At 39.9% G+C, this 17,954-nt stretch overlaps 1 protein-coding gene across 5 annotated transcripts in view; it reads left to right on the plus strand.

The window, feature by feature from the left end:
- The window catches only part of LOC127789848 (protein LEO1 homolog), a 67,622-nt gene that overhangs the window by 19,663 nt on the left and 30,005 nt on the right, over positions 1–17,954 (plus strand). For all 5 annotated transcript variants that reach the window (XR_008020673.1, XM_052318878.1, XM_052318879.1 and 2 more), the window contains exon 6: positions 14,052–14,183. Coding sequence is in view for 4 of the 5 variants with exons in the window: in XM_052318878.1 (XP_052174838.1) it covers positions 14,052–14,183 (132 nt within the window). In the remaining variant the exon portion in view is untranslated. The remainder of the gene's footprint in view (positions 1–14,051; positions 14,184–17,954) is intronic.

Consider the following 17,954-nt stretch of genomic DNA (forward strand, 5'->3'; position numbering starts at 1 on the left):
CTGATTGTCAATTTGTCTCCGGATGGTAGGCAGTGGATGTATAATTTTGTGCCCATAGTCTGTAGTAACCCTTGCCAAAACAAGCTGGTAAACACCTCATTCCCGTTTGATACTATTGGTCGTGGAACCCTGTGTAATTTCACTGTGCTGTCCAAGAAGATCTTGGCCACTTCTTGTGCTGTGAAGGGGTATGATAGGCTCAGGAAGTGGCTAAATTTTGTAAACTTGTCAACCACTACTGAAATATAGCTCTTCCCTTCCGATTTGGACAATCCTTCTATGAAATCCATCGTCACATTGGTCCATACTTGTTCTAGAATGGCTAAGGGTTGCAGGAGGCCTGGATGTGCCACTACCTTGTGTTTGCAACTCTTACAGGTGTCATAAGTCATGACATACTCCATCATTTATTTCTTTAGACGTGGTTAGTAAAATAGTTGCTTCATCTTTCGGTAGGTATTCTGTATGCCCAAGTGTCCTCCAAGTAATGATCCATGCAAGGATTGGAGGATTTTATTTTTCAGTGTTTCACAATCCCCGATTACCAACCTGCCTTGATATCTCACTAGCTCGTTAACTAATGTGTATCCTGGTCTGTTGTTGGCATCAATGTTGAGTTGCTCCAATAATTCCCTTGTCCACTCCCTCGTCTCATAGCTGGTTGTGACTTCTTGATACCAGTCTAGCACCACTGCTGTGATGGTTGCGGATGTTCCCTTTTCATAACAGTGGGATAATGCATCTGCAGCTACATTCTCCTTTCCCTTCCTAAATTGTATCACATAATCCGACCCTATCAATTTGGCCATTCCCTTCTTTTGTAGATGTGTGTAGTTTTTGTTGCAGTAAGAATTTGAGGCTCTCATGCTTTGTTTTAATTATGAACTGTTCTTCCTCCAAATAATGCCTCCACTTGTTAACGGACACTAGAACTGCCAATAATTCCTTATCATAGATGCCGAGTCTTGGGTGCCTTGGGGTTAAGGCCTGGCTAATGAAAGCCAATGGCTGGCCATCTTGTGTCAGGACTGCCCCTATCCTTGTGTTGCTGGTTTTTGTCTCCAGTGTGAATGACTTACTAAAATCCAGTAATCCCAACATTGGTACCTCACTCATCCCCTTCTTTAGTTGTTCAAATGCCTCCTCAGTCTTGAAATTCCATTTAAACCCATATTTCTTCAACAGCTTAGTCAGGGGTTTGCTGATTACCCCATAATTCTTCATAAACCTTCTATAATAACCAGTTAGCCCTAGAAATCCCCTTAAGGCCTTAATATTGGTAGGCTTAGGCCAAGCGGTCATTGCAGCTATTGTTTTGGGATCTGTGCTAACTCCAACACTGGAAATAAAATGTCCTAGATATTCCATTTGCTTCTATGCAAAAGCTCACTTTGACCTCTTGATATACAACCAGTTGAACGTAAGGACCTCAAATGTAGTCCTAAGGTGGTCTAGGTGTTGGGTGAATGAAGGGCTATAAATCAGAATGTCATCAAAGAATACCAACACAAATTTTCTAAGGTAGGGTTCAAAGATTTGGGTCATTAGGGTTTGGAATGTGGTTGGGGCGTTGGTAAGCCTGAAAGACATTGTTGTAAATTCGTAGTGGCCATGATGTGTCTTGAAGGCTGTATTTGGTATTTCATCAGGGTTCATTCAAATCTGAGGTCCAATTTGGAAAACACTGAGGCGTGTTTAAGTTCATCTAATAGGTCTTCGATGATAGGAATTGGGAATTTGTTCTTGACAGTAATGGTGTTGAGTTGACGGTAATCAATGCAAAAACACCATGTACCATCTTTCTTTTTAACCAAAAAAATGGGTGAGGCAAAAAGGCTTTGACTTGGTGTGATTATAGATTGGTTCATCATATCCTTCACTAGCTTTTCAATTTTTGATTAAGCTTGGGAGGATATATGTATGATTGAATGTTTATTGGTTTAACATTTGGCTGGAGAGGTATGGAATGATCAAAAGGCCTTTTAGGTGGCAGTGACTTAGGTTCTACAAATAGGTCTTGAAATTCAACCAATAGTATATCAAGTAGGGCCAGTTTGTGTACCTGCCATGAGGCTTGAGGTTGATTGCTGATAGCCATCATACACTCCCCTTCCAACTCCTGATGACCTTCTGGTTCCTTCCTAGCCTCGATTGAAAATAGTTGTGCCACCTGGGATAATTTGCTCCTGAACAGTTTCTGCAACTTTTTTTCCCTTGATCATCTTGCAAGTTACCATCTCCACATTACCCTGGAGAATCACCCCCCGGCCTTCCTTCTCGAGAGATACTTCCATCTTATTAGAATCAAAGCTAATCAGGCTCACCCCCATCATCCAGTCTACCCCCAGCACCATGTGATAGCCTCCGAGTTTCAACAATCACATATCAGCTTCAAAAGTCTCCCCCTGCATTTCCCAACAGAGACTCATGCAAGTGGACTTACTCACCACCTTACTGCCATTAGCAACAATCACAAATAGTGGCTGTGTGCTAGCAAGCTTACACTTTATCTTCTTGGCTGTCCCTTCATCAATGAAGTTGTGGGTACTCCCACTATCTATTAGGACCATGAGTATATAGTCCTGCACTCGTCCTTCTACTTTAATTATTGTATTGCTGGCCATCCCTTTTGTTGCATGTAGGGATATCGCTCCACTGTCCTCCTCTTCTATTTCATTCACTACTGCCAACCCTTCTTCTGCAATGTCTTCTTCTTCTTCCCCCCTTTCCAATAGAAGTAAGTGCTTCCTGCAATAATGCCCCTGCAAATACTTATCTCCTTATCTCCACATAAGAAGCACAAACCAGCTTGCGTCCTTTGCTCTATGATCTTTCCCCTTTGTTGCATCAATGGAGCAGATGGTGAAACTGTCTGATTTCTGAACCCTGCGCTAGTTTTAGGAAGTTTCTTTCTTTGCACCTCTTTGTAAAAAGCAATTAGGGCAATAGGAAACCTAGGGCACAAAATAACGAAAAGAGAGAGAAGAAGAAATGCTCTTGAGAAAGGCTTGCTTTCTCGCTGAGTTTATATACTGCCGAGCCTAAGCCACTAAGCTAACCACCGCCTAACTAATTAGCTATCCATACATGCAACATATATAAATACCAAGATACAACAGCTAACTAACAGTAACACAATAGATAATGAAAAATTGAAATGAACTCAAGCAAGTTCTTCCACATTCCCCCTCAAATCAGACTTCCCCTTGGACATTTTCTTGTCTGATAAGCTACATGAATCAACAACAATTGGAGACTTCCGCATATGTAATTTGTCACATAGATACTTGAATCTGATCCTTGGTAACCCTTTAGTGAACGCATTTGCCACCTGATGACTAGTAGGCGCATATCTAATTTCTATTTCATTCTTCTCCACCTTCTCTCTAACAAAGTGTATATCAATTTCAATATGCTTGGTACAAGAATGAAACACCGGATTCTCAGCCATACTTTTAGCTGCTAGATTATCACTCCAAATGATCGGAGCATGAACACACGAATATCCCAACTCACTAAATATCGATTTCAACCATAACACCTCTGTAACTCCCTGGGCAATGGCCCTATACTCAGCTTCTCCAACTAATCTTGCAGCCACAGACTGTTTCTTGGAACTCCAAACACTTAGATTGTTACCAAGAAAATCACACCCCCCACTAGTTGACCACCTAGATACTTTACAACTAGCATGATTAGCATCAGTATATACAACTAGGGGTAAATTTGTAGGAGAGGACGAAAAGAATAGACCCAAACCAATGGTACCCTTGAGATGACGAAGCAGCTGCTTACATGCTAGCCAATGTTGCTGCTTAGGATCAGACATAAATTGACTTAGCTTGTTCACTCCAAAGGCTATATTTGATATGGTATAAGTCAGGTACTGCAAGGATCCAATAATTGTTCGATACAAGGAGGGATTGACAAAAGACTCACCCTCATTAGTTAGGGACACAACATAATTAACAAGGGTGGCACAAGGCTTGCAATCCTTCATAGCAGCCTTCTTCAACAAGTCTAGAATGTACTTGGACCGAGTAAGGTAGATACCGCTATGATCTCTATATGCTTCAAACCCTAGGAAATAGTTGACAAAACCAAGGGTCTTAAGAGCGAAGTGTGTATCTAGATCATGAATACATGCTTGTAGAGCGGAAGAATTAGAACCCGTAATCAAGATATCATCAACATAAACCAAGATAAAGAGAACAAAAGTAGGAGTCCGTTTGTTAACCTTAGGACTCTTAGATTATACCCTTAGGCGAGAAAAACCTCTCATAAACCCTCTCCAATACTCACGGATGCAATGGAATTATAAGAACAGAAAATGAACAACAAAAAGAAATTAATAGAATTGAAAAGATCAAACCATAAAGGAAATACAATAGATTTATCCTAGTTCAAGGCAATTTAATTAGCCCTACATCTAGCAGTCCAACACCCCAATCGAGCAACTTTTATTGAAAAGAAATTGATCAATACAAAACCCAAGCCCTCTCTCAATCCTATCGCTCAAGTACAATCCCTTGTTCACTCCAAGAAAGCCCAATAACTCAATACACAAGCCTCACTTTCTCTAGAACAAAAGGTACTCACAATAGTAGTCGAGAATTTGACGAGAGAAGATAATCCTAGATTGCCGCCTTGCCCTTTTATTTATAGAGGAGGCGAAACTCCCCATATATCTAATCAAATATGGGATATTACAGTTAGAGCCCAAAATTTACATTAATTACACTTTGACTTAAAAAACCCTAACTGTTTAATAGCTTTCAGTTGAAAGCCATCAACGCTCCCACTGATCTTCCAATCAAAAAACTCTAGGCAAACCTCAACACCGTTTTATGAATAACGATGCATCAGACATAGCCTTTGAAAAACCCCAAGATTGAAGCGCACCCCTTAATTTCGTGTACCAAGCTTTAGGAGCTTGTTTAAGTCTAGAGGGATTTTTCTAGCCGACATACATGAGAGGGCAACTTGGAATAAACAAAACCCTTAGGCTGAGACATAAAAACTTCCTCGACAAGATCACCATTTAGAAACGCATTGTTAACATCAATCTGTTGTATATCCAATCCAAAAGTTACTGCTAATGAAAACAACACTCTAATAGTGAGTGCTTTGATGACAGGGCTGAATGTTTTAGCATAGTCAATGCTTGGGTTTTGAAGAAAACTTTTTGCAACTAGGTGAGCCTTGTGATTTAGAACAATCCCATCAGAATTGTACTTGATTCTGAACACCCATTTACAACCAATTAAACTCATGTCTTTAGAAAATGGAACCAATGCCCATGTATTATTTTTGTGTAAAGCTGAAAATTCTTCTTCCATAGCTTTAACTCATCATGAGTCTAATAAGGCCTCATGAACTGTGCTAGGTTCTAAGGAAGTCACTAAGGCATGAGGAGAGGTGGTCAAAGGGTGTTTGGTTGTGGATCTAGTAAGCATGGGATGAATAGAGGGAGCTGGAACAGCTTTGTGTTTAGGAATATGAGCAGAAGCTCTGGGTGTTGTGGACTACAAGTGTTTGTCTTCTGGAGCAGTAGAAACTTGACCAGGAGAGAGGTTAGAAGAATTGGTAGAAATTGGTGTTGACACTGGAGGAATATAGGGCTGTGCTACTTGAGAAACATAAGAAATGGAAAAACGTGAAGGAAGGGATTGCAACAACAATGTAGAAGAACTGTTTGGCATTGACTGTGATGAAGAAGAAGAAGACGGAGAAAATAAGGTGAGATATGAAAACTCATCAGGATTGAACTGCACATGTCTAGAGACAAAACTCTTCTAGAAGGATGCAAACACATGTAACCACCTTGTGTATGGCTATATCCGAGAAATATGCTGTCATGACCCAAGGAATAATAGAAGGGTATTATGGTAATAGGATTGTAGTGGGTTGTTAGGATATTTTTTACAAGTTGTTAGAAGCACATGGGTGCTGTTAGGAGGTTGTTAGAAATTAGTTAACTAGCTACTATGCCTATATAAAGGCCCCATTGTAAGAGGAGAAGATATGTTTTTTGAATGATAAATGAATATTCTGTTTTCTCTCTAAGTTTCTCTACAATCTTCCTCTCATTTCTCTATTCTGCTCTCCCTCATTTTCTCTCTAATTTCTCCCCCATTCTTCTTCAATTTTCCCTCTAATACATTCTGCCCTTAACCTTCATTCAATTGGATTCTTCTGATTGTCCATTTCAGTCCGTCATGAACCCTAGTTCATGACAAATTGGTATCAGAGCAGTCAATCTTTGGCTGTGGATTTGATTCTAGTTGATTGGAACTTACAGACGAGCAAGGCCTTCCCATCCTTGGAGCTGTTGTAGGTGGATTTCGGAGAAACTGCAGCCATCATTCTCAATTTCGGAGAATTCCGTTGGTTGCATCACAATCACCTTCCTTGATCGGTCAAGCTCTGCACCTTCTTCAATCGGTTCTGCCACACTGAACACGTTAATCGACTTGGGTGCAAATCTCGTTGTTGATCCACAGTGAAGCGGATTTCAAACGATAGTTGATAACGGTTGGGTGCAGTGATTCCTAGCGATCGGTTGGAACTTAGGCGGTCATCAGCCTAAGACATAATTCCGGGTGAACGAATTGAACACCCAACCTGATCGAAAGCATCTATTGATTGAGTGGAGGAGGAGACCGATTGAGGAAGGTGAGTGAAGGCGAAACTGACCTAGGCAATTTTGACAGTGATTCTGGAGCAACTGGGTCTAGGTCGCTGAGTTGGTGATCCTCGACCTCGAGAGGCAACAGAGGGTCGACGAGGATCTTTGGGTTGACGGTGGTCCTCGATAGTGATTCTGGACGATGATAGATCTGATCCTTGGAGGTGATTCTTGGTTCGGTTGGAAGACAACGAAGGGAGGGTGGTCTACGACCACTGAAGTGCGACTGTTGAGGCGAGCATGAGTCCGTCGGAGGTGAAGCGGATGACCCAAAGAGTTGCGACCAGACTGATAAGCTTCCTGTAGGCGTGGCTGGGTATTGCGGGTTTGATCGAGAAATTCCGACCAGAGTTTTGGGGTGTTGCCGCTTCGATCGAAAGGTACCGTGTGCTACGGTTTTGGTTGCCTTCCGACTTGTGTTGGTGAAGCGACTGGGGGTTGTTGCGATGTAGTGGGTTGGACTCAGAAGTGGGTGTAGCTGTTGAACCAGCAGTGAGTTGTGGTGATTTTGGAATAAAAAAACGATTGCGAATTGTGTAGGGAGACCTGGACGGTGATTAGGCAGTAGCTGTTCTTTGGCTGCGATTTTGATTTGAGTTGAAGGCAGGGAAATCAGTTTCCATAGTTAAGGTCCAGGTTGAGAAGGCTTGAAGGCGACTTGGCCTGGCTGGTCCGACTGTGTTTTCAGCAACTCCGGTGAATTGATTGAGCTTGGGCTGACAGCTGAGGCCGAACTTGGAAGTGCAAAGCAGATTCCAGTGAGCTCCGACAATTACACAGATCTGAGTTGAAGGCAGGGGCAATCAATTTCAGCGATTAGAAGTTCAATGACTAATAGCAGCAAATCAGTGAAGAACAGTATGTATACAATCCCTATCCTTTGGTCTTCCAAGTGTCATGTCCGTGAGATGTCGACCATGGGAAGCAGGGCACACGTGACACAAATGGGGCCTCGATTGCAGCCAAAGGATGCTGCATTTTCAATGGAATGTCCAGCTCGTGAAGCCTTGGGAAGTGGCGCACGAAGGAGTCCAATGGAGTCTCAATTGCAGCAGGAGAAAGTTTCCTTTTTAGCTAGAATGGAGCCTCAATGGCAGCCAAAGGAGGCTGCATTTTCAGTTGGCAGCAACGAGGACAAAGGAATAAGCAATGGGATTCATGAAGAGTGCAAGGAATTCGGTCGAATGTTCTGCGAGAAGCTGCAAGAATTTGCGATGATACTTATTAATAAGTATCATTACAACTTTCCGGTGGAATATTTTGATGATTATCATGGAAGCTTTAACAAGGAGGAATTCCTTGGAATGGAGCAGCAGGAGGAGAAGCTGAAAGAAAAAGCAAACAAGGAAGCAAGGAGCATTGATCATTTTATGGAAGAGTTGGAGCGTGAATCAGAAGTGAAGGAAAGGCAGAACCAGAAGCCGAACTGCTATGAAGATGGCCTACTTGTAGCTGAAATGTCTTCCAATGTTGTGAAGGTGTGTAGAGCTGATCCTAAAATGTGCCCCAATGTTGCTGTAAATTTTGAGGTTGAGGAGCAACAACAATGGAAGGCTGAAGGACTAGATAACGTGGAGGGATTTTTATCAAACGATAAGAGGGAGACAGCCCCAGCAGAAGGAAGACTTGCTGATCCTAAACAATGCCACCATATTGCTGCCAATTTTGGAGATGATAAGAAGAGGGGAACATATGTGGTAGTTGGTCAGTTAGAGTTTCAGAACGATCGACATTTGAAGGCTGTAGGGTTGCAGATTTCAGCTGCTACCTGCGACAAGGAGCGGCTAAATTCATTGAAGGCATTTGATGTGAACACATTGACAGCTGAAGAGTATCCAAGAACAAAGAAGAAGTGGCCTAGAAAAGGAATTATAAAAGAAAGAACAACCAAACTAGAGAGAGTTGGTATTGGTTGAGGAGCAATGGCTAAATTGTTGTAAGTTCTTGGGGACAAGAACTCTTTCAAGGAGGGGGGAATTGTCATGACCCAAGGAATAATAGAAGGGTATTATGGTAATAGGATTGTAGTGGGTTGTTAGGATATTTTTTACAAGTTGTTAGAAGCACATGGGTGCTGTTAGGAGGTTGTTAGAAATTAGTTAACTAGCTACTATGCCTATATAAAGGCCCCATTGTAAGAGGAGAAGATATGTTTTTTGAATGATAAATGAATATTCTGTTTTCTCTCTAAGTTTCTCTACAATCTTCCTCTCATTTCTCTATTCTGCTCTCCCTCATTTTCTCTCTAATTTCTCCCCCATTCTTCTTCAATTTTCCCTCTAATACATTCTGCCCTTAACCTTCATTCAATTGGATTCTTCCGATTGTCCATTTCAGTCCGTCATGAACCCTATGTCTTGTGTATGCATCAACAAATATAATGTAATATCTAAATCCCTTAACAGAAACAGTAGGAGAGGGACTCCACTAGTCCGAATAGACCAATTCCAATGGTTTATTTGCTGTAATTTCATGAGGAACAAATGGAAGCTGATGATGTTTCCCAATTTTACAAGAATCACAAAATGAAAGAGCTAAGGAATAACAAGGAATTCAGATTTTATTGAGAATCAATTTCAGTACATTGAGGGTAGGATGCCCTAACCGAGTATGCCATTGTCGACATGTCTTATTTTGTTGAGCTACTAACACTAGGAGACAGTCCATGACTAAATGGATGCTGTTTTTTACAATTTCCCAAAGAAAAATCATTACATTGTTCAAAGAAAATGAATTGGCAGCAAGACTCAGGATGTTTAGGCTTGACATAATGATTTGGAGTGCTAGTAGCTTGACCAAAAGCTGGAACCAGCTTATAGAGACCACCATCCTTAAGACGTCCTCAAAGTAGCACCAGCCTTGAATTCTTGTCCTTAATCAAACACACATTTGAATGGAATTCAACAATCACATTATGATTATTAGTAAGTTGTGATACATTGATTAAATTTTTCTTCATAAGAGAAACACGAAGAACATGAGGCAGAGAAATAATGGATGTAGGTTTAGTTTGAGTGTATAATTGTCCAAGACCAACATTAGAAATAGGAAGTTGCTTACCATTACCAACGGAGATTTTATCACAATCGTTGTAAGGAGCATGCTGAGACAAATTGTTGAGATTTGCTGTGATATGGGTTGTTGCTCTGGAATCAACAAACCAGGAGTGGTTTGGTAAGGAAGCTTGAGATAAAGTTTTAAAAGGTTGAGAAAATTGGCCATAGGAGGTTCCTTGTGCTGAGCCTATATCAGTCATGTAGAGCTCATTAGAATTACTAAAGGCAGCTAGATATGCTCTAGGATCAGGCTGTGAAGCAGTAGAAGACACTCTAAAAATTTTGAAAATTATGACCAGAACCTCTCTAAAAGTTCATGTCAAATCTATGATAACGCTTATCAACAAAATGCCTTGGTTTCCCACATAACTGTCAATAGATTCGTCTACCAGATGGTCTACCACGACCTCTTCTCCCTCTATTCATATATCCACCTCCTCTTTGTACAAAATCTCCTCTATTATTACTATGTTGTGGTGTAACCAAAGTCATGTTAACATTCACAGGAGTATTCATAACAGATTCAAAATGCACCGAGGACTGTGACAAATTCTTAGAATTTAACCGCTGTTCATGCATCAATAGTAAGTATTGCATCTTCTCTAGATCAATTTCATTCATTTGATAGGTAATTAGACTAACTACCGTCTCATATTCATGATCTAGTATGTTTAAAATAGCAAGCAACATATCCTTGTCACTCAATGATTCACCAATAGTAGCAAGTGCATGATCGATAGTCTTAATTTTCAAGATGTAATCATTAATAGACAACGAGTCCTTTTTAACTGACTTTAGTTGCTGCTTTAATTGGAATGACTCTGCTATGGTTTGACAAGAATATAGGCTTTCAAGGGAAGACCATACATCGGTAGATGATTCACAATGAATCACCTGCACTAGCACCTCCTTATTGATTGTAGATAATAACCACCCGAGCAACAATTGATCATACTGCATCCAATTCATGTATTCCGAATTGACCACCGGAGCTTCATCATCATTGATTAGATCTGATACATACTTAGGTGGATGCGGTGATTTGTTAAGAAATGACAACAGATTGAAAGCTCTTATCGTAGCGAAGATCTTTGCTTTCTAGAAAATATAGTTGTTCGAGTCTAATTTAATTGATATGAAATTGAAAGCCTTCGGCATAGCTGCAAAATCGGACTGTGAGGCAGATGATAATGAGGGGGAATGAGGTGGAAGAGAGGAGGAAGAACTGTGATCAAGATTGGATGCCATAGAGGCAAGTCATATGGCTCTAATACCATGTAAAAGCAATTAGGGAAATAGGAAACCTAGGGAACAGAATAACGAAAAGAGAGAGAAGAAGAAATGCTCTTGAGAAATTTCAATTGAGAAAATGAAAAATGAACTCAACCACAAACAAGAGAAAGGCTCGCTGAGTTTATATATTGCCGAGCTTAAGCCACTAAGCTAACCACTGCCTAACTAATTAGCTATCAATACATGCAGCATATATATATATATATATCAAGATACAACAACTAACTAACAACACAATAGATAATGAAAAACTAAAATGAACTCAAGCAAGTTCTTCCACACTTTCGTCCTACTTGCAACACACCATAGTTTCCCCCCTTACTTTGCATTCTCTGTTTCCTTGTTAGTGTATTCGCTGATAGCTCTTGCAGTGAAGCACCCTCAATTGCATCCTGCACTGTCCTAGGCTTCAACATCTTCACCATAGGCCTAAGGTCTTCACTCAAGCCACTAATGAAGCTTGAGACGAAATATTCATCGGTTATGGGGTGGTTATGGCTCAGTATGAGTGATTTCAACTCCTCAAATTTGAGTTGATATTCCTATACTATCCCATCTTTTGTCAACTTATTAAATTCCTCTACTATCCATCATGCCACGATCTCCAAACCTCTCACACAAACCTCTAACAAATTCATCCCAATTGCAACCATCCCTAACTTTGGACCATCCCCAGAACCACACATCTCCAACATTGTTTAGATAGGAAGATGCGAGGGTAACCCTTTGGTTATCGGGCACTTGGTGGATGCTGAACAATTTCTCACATCGCCTTGCCAACCATCTAGGCTTTTGCCCATCAAGTAGAGGCAATTCTAGTTTTGGAAAACTAGATTGGTGGGTGGTCACCTATATCTCCTGTCTCTTCTCCACCACATTTTCTCCCACAATGGTTGGTTCAACCTCAAACTCCGAGGATCCCGCCGCCCTATGGTTGGTTCCAATTCCTAGGAGGATTGGTTCTAGCCTATCTCTAGGTGGAAAGTCAGATGAGATCCTTACTTGATTCTGGCAGGAGAACATGAGCATGAGTTGTTGCATCTGCTAATGCTGCATGTTGCTTTGCTCCCGCACTCCTCTCGAATCTGATTGCGCGTATCCTCTCACAATCGATCCATGACATTGTCCAGCTTCTTATCCACCACCATAGTTGTTAAATCGAGATTCGAATTGAGAATCGAAATCCTTATTTTATGAATCGTGAATCGAGAATCGAATCGAATCGAATCGTAAGATTCGGTACACATTCTCAATTTCAACTATAAATAATATATATCCATAGAAAATAAATAATGTGTCCACCATGATCAATTCTTTTAAATATAAATAGATAAATAAACTTTTAAATATATTTGCTAAGTTTAAAATTATACCAAAAGTCAAAAGTATATTCATGTTGCCTTTAAATTCAAATTGCACCAAATCAAACCACTTTCAAAATAACAAGTTAGGAAAAAAAAAAAAACCCTACAACTATAAGGCTACTAATAAACTCCATTGTCTATAATCTTCATTAGTTATCAACATCTTCATCTTCATCATTTTCATCATCTTCTTTGTTTTCAAAGATAGCCAAATCGAACGAATATTTGATTAAAGCGCACATGCAGACGAAGTCGCACGAATTGGACGAATCGTGCTATTCATGTGATTCACGGTCGATTTGTCCGATTCATAGTTGATTCTAAGGAATTTTCGATTCACCCTATAAATTCGACTCGATTTCTATATGAATCGAGTCGAATCGTACGATTCGAATCGTGAATCGTACGATTCTAAGGGATTTTAGATTCACCCTATAGATTCGACTCGATTTTTATATGAATCGAGTTGAATTGTATAATTCGAATCGTGAATCGTAAGATTCTAACAACAGTGTCCACCACCGTTCCAATTATCTCCTCCATGGATCCCATACGAGTTTGCATCTCCCCCACCATGGCAGTCACCTGCTGCAACTGAGACTCCATTTACTTCATTCGGGTGCCATTAGCTATTGGTGGATTGATCGCTTGAGAGATCGTTGGCTAGGAACCTAGCTCTGATACCAAAATGTTAGATCCTAGATCAAACAGAGAATTCTCAGCTGATTTGGATGAGAATTGGGCGGGAGAGTGAGTAGTTTTGTAGAAAGAGAGGGACGAATAGAGAATTGGGGGAGGAAAGATTGAGAGAGGGAGAGAGAATTGGAGGCGGGAAAACTAGAAAATTCATCAATTGTATTCGATGCCTTGAAAAAATGGCTGGCTCAGCTCTTATATACTGATCCACAGCAAGAGATTGGCACCAAAAGCTGTTACTCATTCTCTGAGTACAATCTCTAATGCTTACAGCTAGGTACAACCCCCTTACCGCTATAACTACCCCTCAATGTAAAAAGGTACATGACACTCGGCTTCGATGGAAAACTTGGATGTATTGATCATAAATGCTAGGATCAATTCTCTGCAATTCTTCTTCAGATTTCCAAGTGCTTTTTCCTGGAGGTTTGCCCAACCACTTCACAAGAAATTGATGACAAAGATTGCCACATTGAGAATGAGCCTCTTTCATGTCAAACACTTCTTCAATAACTTCTCTTGGTTTTTTCAGCAATTGATTAACCCCTTCCTTGGTGGTAGCTTGGTCATTCTTTCCATCACATCTATGGAAATCATATAAGTCAGCAACATTAAAAATGGGACTGATTTGAAGATCATCTGGAAGCTCTACCAAATAAGCATTGGAGCTAATCTTTTTCAAAATCTTGCATGGCGCAATTTTTCTAGACTTGAGCTTATCATAAGTTCCTTGAAAATGCCAAAGAAGGAATAAGACTTCATACTATGAGAGACCACCCCATTTTAATTTCTTCTTTGGCTCTGGGCTTTTAGCACATTTAATACTTCTTTCCGTTTTAATGCTAGAATTGATACAACTCTAAATGCATTGAGTAGAGTCATTCAAAGGAGATCACATTTTCTTCCGTATTCAATTACTATGGCATTGTTGTGAAAGCTTCTTTTAATGTGCAGTATGAAAGCAATGCACGTTTCGTAAGATGGTCAGATGGCAGTTTGCAGTTATTGATTGGGAATGAAGTTCTTGATATATCTGTGCAAGACGCACAACATGATCAAGCACACCTTTTTCTTAGGCATGGAAAGGTGATGTTTGCCTCCTTTCATATTTGATTAGAATTACTTTGTATATCCATATATTTTTTTATGCAATTTTGGCTAGTTGAGCTTTGTCATCATATTCTTTTGTGTACATCAATGACCTTGTACGACCATCAATGCTTGACCACTCATGTATGCATTATCCCAGCTCTTCTAATTGTGAAAGTGCAAAAACCAATATACGTGTACGTTAGATGACTTCATGTATTGATACATATGTACAGCAGTATATCTTTTACTTTGTGTACCCAAGTCTCTCGTAATTTGTTACAATGCTAAAACCTGAAGTTTAAATTTTTTGGCTTTTGTTCTTTTGTCTACTTGAAAGATATGGTTGTAGATAGGGATTATTGGTCAGCTAATCCATGTAGCCAACTGCATCTAGCGGGATTAATGCTTGGTGTATTTCTCAGCCACTTGTCACAGATTTTTTTTATCCAAAAAAAAAAGAGACAATGTCTTGCGTTTTTGGGTTTCTTATTAACCAAATGGGATTAGAATCTTGTCTAATTCATGACTGGATTTGTTAAGCTAATTTGTGGGGGCCTTAAAGGGTTAAATGTACTTCACTCAGTATGGGTCCATGTTGATGTTCTATCACATACCAATATTGCATGACAATATATTTTCTGTTACTCATTGATGCACAATACTTCAAAAAAGTTTTTATTGACTTTAAATTGACTCTGATTTTGTTTAGAAGCAGTTGATACTTCTCATATACTCATGAATTTGATATTTCTTAAAAGCCAATTCAAAATTTTTAGTAAAAATTACGGAAAACATTTATATCCTTGGTAGCAAAAGAATTTTTTCTGATCGAAAAGGTGTTGGGAGGGGATAGAACAGTGGAAGTATTGAGGATAAGGACTAAATGTGCTTCAAAATCAATTTTTTTAGGAAATCACGTTCTCTTTTGTAAATTCTGATCTAACTGAAGATATAGAATATTTGAAGATTCATAAAGATGAATAGCTTGTGCATAAGTACTATGACTGAATCACTTCTTTGATTAATGCAGAATGTGCAATATATGAATATGCTAGTAGATGAACACATTTTTTTTTTTTTGATGGACTGATTAATATGTTAATGTGGCCACATTAGCTTTAAAATAAACAAAATCTACAAAGGAAAAAGATAGAAGCAAATAAAAAGAAAACAAAAGAAAAGAACTGAAATTGCATGCTTTTTTCATTACATTGTAAAATCATTAGAATTTTGGAATCGCTTTGATGTTGCTGATTTTGTCATGATGTTGAAGCATGCATATGATGCGTGACTGTGTGGGCTGTGTTCATGTGCTCCTGAGATTGTGTGATCTTGTGTGCTCGTGCGCTGAAGGTCAAAGATGAAGCAGCCTTTCCTAATCTGGAATAAGGTCAAAGATGTAGCAGCCTTCCTAATCTAGAATAAGAAGGTTTCTTATTCTAGATTAGGAACTTTCCTAATAGTCTCTCTGGTCCTGGAATAGGAAATTTCCTAATAGTTGCCTCAAGTCTAACTTAGGAAACTTTCCTAACAAGTGTAAATATGTATATGGTATTTCTTGTAGAAGATGGATATATTAGTTTCCATATGTATGTATCTTCTCCTCTATAAGAGGAACCAGCTGTGTACATTATTCCTTAAGTGAGAAAATTAGTTTTCAATTCTCTTCTTTTCTTACATGGTATCAAAGTCCTTGATTCTGGCCTGATCCCCCTTCAACCCTAACGAGTTCCTTCATTGCACTATCTTCCCTCTGCATTTGAGAGAGCCTTCATTGCTTCGCCACCATTCAATCAATCTGACCAGCAAACATGTTAGAATCCTCATAAATTGTTCCAACCGTGACAACTGGGGAATCTACTCCCATTGATCAACCTATTGGAATAGGGGATTTACCTGCAATGGGCACAGCTCATCAAGACCTTCCTCAAAGGCTGGGGTAAAATCAACCACTTAACTGGAATCCCACCCAAGAACTCAGATCCTATCTTCACAGCCTGGGATGTTGAGGATTCCCTCATCATGTCTTGGCTATGGAATGCGATGCAACCAGAAGTTAGCAAGAATTTCATGTTTCTTGGAACAACAAAGGAGATATGGGAGACGGTGAGACAAACCTACTCCAAGGTGAAGCATGCCTTGGTGATCTTTGAAGTCAAAACCAAGATCAGCTCTACTAGGCAAGGTCTGACAACAATTACCGAATATTATAATAAGATGAAGGGATTGTGGCTGGAGCTTGATCATTATCAAGCCATAAAAATGGTGTGCAGTGAAGATGCTGCCACCTTAAATCAAATTTTTGAAAGAGATTGTATAGTTAAGTTTCTAGCAGGCGTAAACCCCAAATTTGATCAAGTCCAAATTCAGGTTCTTGGTAGAGATAAGCTTCCCACTTTAAATGAGGTGTTTGCCATTGAGAGAAGTGAGGAAAACCGAAGAGGAGCTATGCTCAGTGAGCATAGCACTGAAAGCTCAGCCTTAATATCCAGCAACAAAGAGGGAGCAGGAGGTAAAGTGTGGAAGGCAGCAGCCCAAACCAAGATCTCGGCTCATGAAGGACAGTGGTGTACCTACTGCAAGAAGCCTCGACACACTAGAGAGACCTGTTTTAAGCTTCCTGGGAAGGAGGCTGTCTTGAATAAAATTGGAGGGTTCAGGAACATGAAGCCCCAAAGTTATCTTCCAAACAAGGAGCAAGAGGAAGAGGTTGATAAGGGAGATGCAACTGGAGCTGATTTCAACCAGCTCAATGCAGAGGAAACAAATAAGCTGAAGGCATTCCCAAGGACAATCTAGGATGGAGCATCTTGCTCCATTTCACAGCAAGGTAAAAATCTAAACTATAGTTCTTTTCAGCCTCCAAAACTGATAGGAATAACATGTGGGTCCTGGATTCAGAAGCCACTGATCATATGACCCCCAATTTTTATGTTTTTGAAACCTATGAGCCTCTTGAAACTACCAAACAGATTACTATCGCCAATGGGACCTTTGCTCCCATCAAAGGAAAAGGAAAAGTTAATTTTAGCCCTCAGTTGTCCATCAATTGGGTACTTCATGTACCAGATTTGACCACCAATCTTATTTCCATAAATCAGCTCACTAAAGACCTAAATTGCCATGCTGTTTTTTCTCCATATTTGTGTAAATTTCAGGTCATGGACACGGAGAGGACGATTGGTGTGGCTAAGGAACAACATGGGCTGTATATCTTACAAGGGAAACAACTGTAGGCAGCTTATTCATCCAAATCAGTTTCAGATCATTCTGCCATTTGGCTTCACCACTTTAGATTAGGTCATCCCCCTTTCAGTCTATTAAAAGGAATGTTTCCTACATTGTTTAGGACTCTGGACCCTAGTACTTTTCATTGTGATGTGTGTGTTATGGCTAAGCATCATTGAGTGTCTTGTCCAACTAACAATAAACTCTCATCCAAGCCATTTACTTTAATCCATTCGGATGTTTGGGGTCCTTCTAAAGTTCTAAACTGTCTAGGGGCAAAGTGGTTCATTTCCTTTATAGATGATTGCACTCGGATATGTTGCGTTTTTTTGCCGAAAGATAAAGCTACTATCGGAACTGTTTTGCCCTATTTTTGCAAAATGATTCTAACTCAATTTGGCATTCCTATTCAGAGATTTAGGATTGATAATGCAAGGGATTATTTCAATAATCACTTGCATAAGTTTTTCCAACAGGAAGGGATAGTCCACGGATCTTCTTGCATAGACACTCCACAACAGAATGTAGTTGAAAGGA

Source organism: Diospyros lotus, chromosome 14 (assembly GCF_014633365.1).
Source record: "Diospyros lotus cultivar Yz01 chromosome 14, ASM1463336v1, whole genome shotgun sequence".
Taxonomy (NCBI): Eukaryota; Viridiplantae; Streptophyta; class Magnoliopsida; order Ericales; family Ebenaceae; genus Diospyros; species Diospyros lotus.